This window comes from Embiotoca jacksoni, unplaced genomic scaffold (genome assembly GCF_022577435.1).
Source record: "Embiotoca jacksoni isolate LCO1_2020_lvr unplaced genomic scaffold, fEmbJac1.0.p SCAF_7, whole genome shotgun sequence".
Lineage (NCBI taxonomy): Eukaryota > Metazoa > Chordata > Actinopteri > Embiotocidae > Embiotoca > Embiotoca jacksoni.
The window spans coordinates 19,416,805-19,426,537 of NW_027185425.1; the positions used below are offsets into that span (position 1 = coordinate 19,416,805).

The window sequence follows — 9,733 nt, forward strand, 5'->3', positions numbered from 1 at the left end:
CTTCCAACAAGACAACGACCCAAAGCACACAGCCAAGATAACAAAGGAGTGTCTTCGGGACAACTCTGTGAATGTCTTTGAGAGGCCCAGCCAGAGACCAGACTTGAACCTGATTGAACATCTCTGGAGAGATCTGAAGATGGCTGTGCACCGATGCTCCCCATCCAACCTGATGGAGCTTGAGAGGTCCTGCATTGAAGAATGGGAGAAACTGCCCAAGAATAGGTGCCAAGCTTATAGCATCATACTCAAAAAGACTTGAGGCTGTAATTTCTGCCAAAGGTGCTTCAACAAAGTATTGAGCAAAGGCTGTGAATACTTATGTACTGGTTATATTTTCGTTCTTTATTTTTAATAGATTTGAAAAAAAAAAAAATTCAACAAACTTTTTTCACATTATCATTATGGGATATTGTGTGTAGAATTTTGAGGAGAAAAAAAAGAGAATTTAATCCATTTTGGAATAAAGCTGTAACATAACAAAATGTGGAAAAGGTGAAGCGCTGTGAATACTTTCCGGATGCACTGTATATGACACATGACACATGACAAGGGTCTGCAGACACATGGACATTTAGGGATGCATGTAGCTAAACGTTAATGCCAGCATGTCTCAAAGGAATTTTTTTACAAACTAATTAGCACTGAAATTTAAGCTGATGGTAATGTAGCTCGTTTTGCAGGTATTCATTAAAAGAAGAAGACACGTCGTGGTATCAAGATGATTATTTCAATTCATTTTCTTGACTTGCGATTTCTCAATTTTTGGAGTAGAGATGCTGCACAAAAGCATTTTCGATCACAACAATCACAACCAAGCCAGGATTTTTCAGTTCCTTCAGGATTTTGTGAAGTTTTTTGAGACATTTGAGTTTTAAACAAATCAGCTAGTTGGTTCACACTTTGCAGTGATACAAGGTTGCCCAGTCAGCAGATGTCGAAGAGGGACAAACTGTTTACTGGCGACAGGGTGTATGTAGGGGGATGTGCTGCAGTCAGATCTGCAGAGGCTCCAACTCTCAAATTACAGGACTGCAAGAATCTGCTGCTCATCTGGTGCCAGATACCACGAGACGCCTTCACAGGTCTGGTGGAGGCCAAGAATTGGCAGGACCAACAGCACATTTAATGCAGCATGGTGATATCTCAAGAGCTGTGACAATTAGTCGATTAAACAACAAGTCAATTGAAAGACAAATAATCAGTAACTATTCTGATCATCAAATAATTATTTTCGTCATTATTTAGACTACAATAATAAAAGGGGATTTACACAAGTTAACACTAGTGTGTAAACTGTTGCTGATGTTTTGATGTTCTGATTTCATACCACTTTTTTTTTAATAACTAACCACAGCCCTTCCAGTGAAACCAAGTTGTAAAATTAAAACAGTTTTATATACAATACATGTGTTCACATTGATAACATGATCATGTGTTGATTCTTGTAAGGAATAGATCTCAAGTCACGCTCCTGAGGTCAGAGGTCAGAGTCAGACACAAAGATGTAGCTGTCAGGATGAATGTCAGCCTCTTCAATAAAGCTTCCTGCTGCCCAGACTTGTTCAGATTCAAATAGTTTCACTTGCATAATATAATTTCTCTCACACACACACACACACACATACACACACACACACACACACACACACACAACCTTTAAAAGCTGCGTTCCAGAAATGGGAGTGATATGACCGCAGGCTAAAAAGCAGCTTAGCTCTCCTCATTAAAATCAACGGGGCAGAAATACTTACACAGAAACACTTTTAATATCAATCAGCAAACCAGCTATCAGGGAAAAAAAAAAAAATCCCCTAATCCAGATTAAATAAATGTATTTGTCCCCTGCACCTCCTGTACAGCTCATTTTCAAACCTGACGCGCTATGACGCTGACTATCGATAGAGGACCCAACCAACGGGAACAAATTTCAAAATCTTTAACTTGTGCTGCTTTTTTACCAATACTATTTTTATGCTGTACTTTCAAGAAGACCAAACAACTGTGGGGTCCAGGAAGGAAATGGAAGAAAAATTGAAGAAAAAAACCCCCCAAAAACACAGGTAATGTGAAGAATGAATACTTTTTTGATCACACAGCAGTGACTGTTGGAGCAGTGTGGTGCCATCTTCCTTTGGACGGTAGAAACATTCGAAAATTTAATAGGCTTAACTTTAAATTAATAGGAGAAAGGTGGAAAGCCTCTTTAGGTTTTGAGGAAAAATAAGAAATTGTGCTGCACGACCCATCGACTGTCTGCCTCAAGAAACCAGGGACACATTTTTATTATCCAACATTAGCCCTGCTTGTAATTGTCAATTAAAGTCTTTACATTTTCATTATTACTTGGTCTCAGTCTGTATTTATAGCAAACAGTATGCATCATGAGAGACAGCCTCATTAAATAGATGTTTTGTAGATCTAGGTGTAATTACTCCATTTAAAATGTTGAAGGCTGTAATATGGATTTGGTGCGATTATTGGCAGATTTGATCACATAATGTACTCGAACACTGGCTGGTCTCTGGTCTTTTCAAAAACACTTTTTTTTTTTAAACACAATTTTTAAAGATTGCTTTGCAATGAAAGCAGCACCAGCTAAAATCTTGCTTAGGGCACCAAATTGGTGCGGGCTGGTTGATGTGGATCGCTTTAGGCGACTCGTCCAAATATATTCAGAAAGTGGAGTATCATTGGGAAAACTACCATGGAGCAGTAGCAGCAGTAAGAGAGCCGACAGTTTTTTAAAGACAGCTTCTCTATGGAAAAATCACCAAATAAATGAAGCACTTAAATGTAGAACCATAAACCATAACTTTGGTGTCAACTTTCCGTATGTTACGTTACTGTGCCAGTGACATGATTTAATCATAAAACTGGCATAACGTTTGCTAAATGGTCCACTGAATAGATTGGAAGTGACTGTGCAGTACAGAACTATTTGTTTAATGTGTCATTTCTCTAAAATGGCCGTTTTTAAGCTAAATACATGCAGGCCAACGAGTTTCCAATGATACTACAGCTCCTTTGTATGTTTTCTTGTGTGTTAATGAATATTAGATTATGTGGTTTCTGAGGCTGCTTAGCTACAGCTTGTTATTCACATTCAGAAAATATCAAATGTGCAAGCTGCCAGTGACGTTACGCTGGAAAACATTTTGATTTCAATAAGCTGTGGAACATTTTTACTGCAACGTGTGTTTAAACGGGTCAAGTTAGCTGCTCGCATTTGAAGCGTGAGAATTACATGCAGCATTTACCAGGACGACAGTCAAAAGTAGACGTGTTTGGCTTTACTGCCATCTTATCCCACTTGTTTTCTGCATTGAATGCTGGGAAACTGAGGACTGAGCAGACACACCTATGGGAACTGTAGTTCTTTATGGTGTAAATAATGAAGGAAGGAGATAGACTTTAATCTTCTTTTTATATACAGCATCATTTACAAGGTACCACATGTTCAGTACATAAACACAAAAATATAGTTAACATAAAGAAGCCTGAGCAGCACAGGAAGTATTTACACGCAACAAACAATTTAACAGATCCTTTACGTGTAAGCTTTCATCAGCTTTACACCAACACAAAGCCATCAAAGAAAGTTTAAATCAATTAATGTCACACAGAGTGTGGGTACCGTGTAGATCCAGGACTACGATGGGTTCGTGTTTCAGCAGACCGACTGATGTTATGTTGACTTGAAATGATGCTCATCGATGGTAGAAAAAACAAAACCTTCGCTTGTAAGAATATCCAAGGAAGTTCTGAACAACAGGAACAGGGTGTGAATTTAAATGATATGACATCAGACACATGCTGAAATATCAGTGTAGACTGGATTCAGTTTAACATCTGATAGAGTTCACAGCTGATTGATTGTCTATAGCCAAATGGAAATGTTTACAATACAGGAAATATGACACAAGAATCCATTTCAATAACATGAATTAGTCCTTGAAGATTAGGTGTGGAGGATTTCAGGGGATCCATTGGCAGACATGTAATATGTACATTGTTCATAACTATGTTTTTCATGTATATAATAAACCAAAACTAAGCCTTTTGTTTTTGTTTTCTTAGAACAAGTCCTTCATATCTACCGTAATTTCCGGACTACAAGCCGCTACTTTTTTCCCACGCTTTGAACCTCGCGGCTTAAACAATGACGCGGCTAATTTATGGATTTTTCCCAATTTCACAAGCTTCATGCCGCCAAAAAACTGAGCAAAAAACCACATTCTGTGACGGTGCTCAGTTTTTTGGCGGCATGAAGCTTTCATTAGACCAATGAAATTGCCGAACGGGTTCAAGTGAAACAATGTAAGTTTTTAGTTTACGGTTTAGATTGAATTGAGCGCGCTCAAACTTCCCATCGTTCTGATTACGGTCGTCATTTTGTCACCCTCATCATGGCAAAGACACCAAGAAATGCACATGATGCAGCTTTCAAGTTGAAGGCGATTAGATCTGGCTGTTGGAAAAGGAAATAGAGCTGACTCAACACAGAGAGAGCAGACGGCCGAGGTGTTTCAACCGTGCAGATCCGACTGAAAGCAAAAACAATCGCCACTGCAATGAAGTTTGAGGATTTTGGAGGTGGACCATCGTGGTGTCTCAGATTTATAAAGGCCTGTCCATCAGGGTACAGACAAGTCTGTGTCAGCAGCTCCCTCCCGACTACGAGGAAAATGTTTCAAACTTCCGCAAATTCACTGATGCAAAGACAGCGGAGCATACCATTGGTCCGCACGACATCATGAATATGGATGAGGTTCCTCTGACCTTTGACCTGCCTCTCACTCGGACTGTCAACAGGAAAGGCAAATCATCCGTCACACTGACATTTGTATTTTTGTTACAAGCCGTGTTTCATTAAAGCCTGTGTAAAGTTCATTTGTTTCAATGTACCGGTAGGCACCTCGGCTTATAGACATGTGCGGCTTATTTATGTCCAAAATAATTATTTTTTTAAAATTCAGTGGGTGCGGCTTATATTCAGGTGCGCTCAATAGTCCGGAAATTACGGTACATATTGAGCGGGTCCTCTTCCGGAGCCTCCCATGTTGCACCGCCATGTTACTACAGTAGCCCAGAAGGGACAAACCAAACACGGGCTCTACAGCAGGCCTTTCAAGAGTTTCACACCCAGTGTGGATTTTCGTGGATGCTTGGAAGGAGAAGGTGAGGTGAGGGGTATTTAGCTGGTTGCGATGTGTAACCTGACCACTAGAAGTCACTAAATATTATACACTGCACATTTAAGTTTCTCCTTAAAGCATCTTAAATCTAAAAACTCCCTTCATTTCCTGTTATTTTCAAAATGTGAGCAGTCAAAACATTAAATTGACCCAAAGAACACGAAAAGCTTACTTTGATTAGATAATTAGGAAAATTTAACCCTTTCATCTACTTAAATATGCCATTAAAAATGTCATTGGAATACCTAATTTCATCCGTAATAATGGGAAATGTAACAGATTGTTAAGGTAATAAGAATTAAGTGGTGTGTGATGAGCAGGTACCTGATGTCTCTCATGCTCAGGTAGTTCAGCTTTTTCTTCAAGTCCTGGAAACTGATGCCATCATGATGGACAGAAAACATCCTAATGACATGCAACACCTTCACCAGGAACCAACAAAAATATATAAAAATTCCTTTCCGACTGCCATCTGCAGTTTAATCAGCACTCAATGCTGATTATTTTACAAACTGTTGATGTGTAATGTATAAAATAGTAAATATATCTAAATGCAAGACATTAACTCCCAGGAACCAAGGTGATATTGTGAAATACATTGTGACATGTCATAGTAAGAAAAGCACAGGTGTAATATTAAACTGAGTGATGGCTTTCAGCGTTTCCTGCTAAGAATGATCAAAACCTTTGGACAATATTTTTCCAAAAAGTAATTGGAAAAATATTGGCAATCAATTTATCGTACTGTATCTGTAGTAAATGTTTCTACACAAATCTGCACGGAAACTGTGTTTATGATTTGGGTGAACTGATCCTTTAAACCCACTAACCTGACCCTGGATGGTGGACAGGGCTCTTGGTAGGACGCCTTCAGGATGTCCACCGCTGGACTTTCCAGACAGTGATGCAGTTGTGTTCATGTTCACATCGAACTCCTGGAGCAGCAACAAGAACACAGGAAGTTCAAAACATCTCTGCAGTAATACAAGTCTTAAAGCAGCAGTCACAGTCATTGCTGTCCCACCACAGTTCTGGTTCCAGAACCAGTTCTCTTCTGGACCTGTGGCCCAAAGGGGCCTTCTTTCAGCTCAGGGAAACCAAGTGAGACTTTTCCAGGGTTTTTCTCATTATTGACCCTTTTAAATTACGATGCTTCAGGTCCTTCTATTTGTGGTTTTTACATTCCAAACTTGTTTTTTGTTTTTGTTTGGTGGAAACATGCAGAGATTCAAACCAGAACCGAACTGTTTGGTGAAAAAGTGACATATGTCCAGAATCACTCCTGTACACAGTGCTACATGGTGCGCTCCATTTACTGTGTACATGGAAGCAAAAATAAATAGTGCCTGGCATGTATACTACTTTGTGTTTATAATCCCAGGATGCAATGTGCCCCAACAGACACACAGATTATCTTAATTCCCTCGAATGGATCCTCCGATCACAGCAATATTGGAATGAGTTGATTTTGCTGGTGTGATGCCTTTTTACACAATTTCAGCACTGTAATTTCTGTTTGACCTTTCAAATTAATGTATTTAATATCAACATCTGGGCTAAATGGAGATTTGTGTTACTGTCTGAATTATTTTCAATAAATAGGTTTATAGTTGAGACACTGAATAATTTTAACTTTGTGGTAAAAATAGTCAAAAGACTTTTATGTCATTTAAATTTCTGTCACTGCTGCAGTACCTGTCTAAAAAGCTTCATTTGGGCTTGAACCACTTCCAACATGTGGGATGTGATCTCATTCAGGTCTTTGATACAACGAATGTCCATTGCCAGCACTGACCTTTGACCCTAATTGAAGCATAAAAAAAATGGAAGGTCACATTATTTTCCGAAAACCATTGACATCCTCTAGCTCATCATTTCCTTTTATAACTTACACAGAAGCTGCGCAGACTTCCTAGGACCTTCACATATGTTCCAGGAGCAGCAAAGGACATCAGTGCACAGTCCTGAGAAACAGTTCAGACCTGATTATTTAATACAACACTGCAGTGTGCAGCACTCGTTGGTTTCCATCATTGTGAGTGTGTTGATGCCACTGGCCTCCGTATTAGCCCACTGCTTCACGTTCAGAGGAGGGCCGGTCATGTCGTCCACAGAGTACTGGATGTTGGTCACAAACGGAGCAAATGCTCTGACGACACCTACCAAAGAAACCTGGAGGAACAAAAAGCACAAAATATACAGTCCATTGAAGATTTTTGGCAATTTAAAGACATTGTATGCAACCTGCAAATTATCAAGGCAGAATTGAACAGTTAAAGGATGTACAAGTTTTTCCAAACTGCAGAATTTTTCCACATTTTAAGAGTTATAATTTAACATTCAGAGTGACATGTTTGTAGTGATGGGACATGCACAAATACATTTTCCTATTCATTCTATGCACTTTTATGGACTTGCCTAATAACCTCCTGCCATAGGAGAGACAGTGATTCTTTGGTCACAAATAAGTATCAAGTCTTTGCAATCAAGTTCCACGTCAAGACCAATACGTCTCTACAGAGGCTTAAACTGTTTAATATCAACTAAATATAAAACAAACAAAAAAAATAATAATCACCTGATTAAAAATTGTAGATGGAACTAGAGAACCAACAATTTGTAAGGTAACTGAAGACATTAAGGAAAAGGCAGCAAAATAAGAAAAATGTGTCATGAAACAAAACGATGACTTATGAACAATATGAAAACGAGTCATTATTAAGTAGAAACTAACATTAAGTGGTAAAACAATAAACGACAATATGATATAAAAAGTGCCATGAAATAAGTGTTAATTCAGAGAAGAGGCCCTTTTTATTATGAAAATGAAATTTCCTTAAAATAAAAGTTAAAATTGAAGCCCTACAAAACAGTTATGAGAATGGTGACAATGAACTTAGTTTTAATAATTTATTCAATATATCATTAATTGTGTCATTTCAACATTTTCAACACTTTGTAAGTATTTATAATTATATATTTAATATTTTGGAGCTCTCTATCATATGACTAGGTGGAATTTATCACTTAACAAACTGTAGCTTCAACCTTTCTTTTCTTTTTTGTTGAGAACTTTAAAAGTTCTGCTGGCTTTAAAGATTTGTTTCAAAGTCAAACCTTTTCTGTGCTGCCAAACACATTTCACAGAAAAACAGACAGAAAAATCTTCACAACTCCTACATGGGTTCATTTTTCTACAGATATTAAATGTTTACCTGTTCTTTGTAAAAGCTGAACATAGATTGTTCAAAATTTGGAACAAATGTTCATGGTTCCAGAAGTGCTATCCTACTGAATTAGGTGACCCAGCCTATTTTATTCTAAACCCTGTATGAGGCTCACATTTGTGATTTTAAGTAAATTTCCTTGAAAATTATTTGACAATTTATGTTTGCGACAAATTTTACTGAGAGAATTGACTTAAATATGTTTAACAATCTCCAAATGTTTCATCTTACGCCATCTTCACATCCAAATTTGGATTTGTCCCATTGTTTGGTTTATGACTAAAGACTAAAGATAGTGATGCATTCAATCCCATCAGAGGTCCAAAATTCCCAAGATGAATATTTGAAATCTGAGCTCCATATAACCCTGACATAGCAAACTCAACTGGAAACACGATGACAAAACGGATGATGAGAAAGGATATAAGAGGCTATCGCATCCGAGTCTCGTTCTTTCACTTTTTCACGGAGGAAGATCTTCATTTAAGATCTCAAGTTACATTGAATGCAACATAAGTTAGCGCCACTTTCAGAGTCACTAACATGGCTGGAGACTCCTGGGACGTTTTAGGCTCGAGGAAGACATCACGTCCTTTCAAGTCAAAAGACCAAAGTTCCAAGTCATTTGTGTCAAAATGTTGTCAAGTTTATAATGATCAAATTCATGGCAGAAATCCTGACTGTAAAGAACTGAACAGGGATTTATAAAAAAAAAAAAAATAAATAAACATGTAGACTTCCAACCTGTAATCTATGCTCCTAAAATATCACTACATCACTCGTACCTGGTTGAGTTTCCGGTCACCGATAGCAAAGGAATCCTGGCCGACTGGAGCAGCAGACAGCAGCTGAGACACGGTGCTGGGAAAAAACTGAAGAACCGCGTTCTGTGCAAAGATCAGGGTGAAGGGAGGGATTCATCAAAGTTCACTGGAGCAACACATTGACACAGCCTCCAACTTTACAAAAAACAGACCGACCTTTGAGGGGAGAGCTTGTTGGCTGCTGGTCCCACCGGAGGACAGACTACTGGTCCCACCGGAGGACAGACTACGGGCTGCAGTGAAACAACAATGTTCAGAGTTCGTTTGAAGACCTTCTGGTAAAAGTGATCGTTTTACAGTTCTTTTCTCTCACTTACCTTGACTCAACATGATAAAGTTCAAATTTAACGATCAGCTGGGCAGCAGCAGGTTCTCTTCAGTCCATCAGAAACCAGAAACACGGAGTCTGGCTAACAGGCAGGCCGGCAGGTGAACTGAATCAGAGCAATCAGCCTCACAGGGCCAAAGAAAAAGCATCTGATGA

The 9,733-nt window shown here is 38.7% G+C and overlaps 1 protein-coding gene across 1 annotated transcript; it reads right to left on the minus strand.

The window, feature by feature from the left end:
• Positions 1-3,688: 3,688 nt before the first annotated feature.
• On the minus strand, positions 3,689-9,579 carry LOC138214759 (replication protein A 32 kDa subunit-like). Its single transcript, XM_069176546.1, has 9 exons — positions 9,567-9,579; positions 9,406-9,482; positions 9,211-9,312; positions 7,257-7,370; positions 7,091-7,162; positions 6,894-7,001; positions 6,029-6,133; positions 5,523-5,620; positions 3,689-3,764 (listed from the first exon to the last, which is right to left on the minus strand). Exons 1-9 carry the CDS (start codon positions 9,577-9,579, stop codon positions 3,689-3,691), a joined length of 765 nt encoding a protein of 254 aa, XP_069032647.1.
• Between the last annotated feature and the right edge of the window lie 154 nt (positions 9,580-9,733).

Excerpts from the sequence above, each read along its gene's own strand:
- LOC138214759 (XM_069176546.1), bottom strand. Across the intron at positions 6,134-6,893 it reads AAATGAAGCTTTTTAGACAG|GAGTTCGATGTGAACATGAA; the intron begins GTACTGCAGCAG and ends TTGCTGCTCCAG. Across the intron at positions 3,765-5,522 it reads CTGAGCATGAGAGACATCAG|AACTTCCTTGGATATTCTTA; the intron begins GTACCTGCTCAT and ends CCTGTTGTTCAG.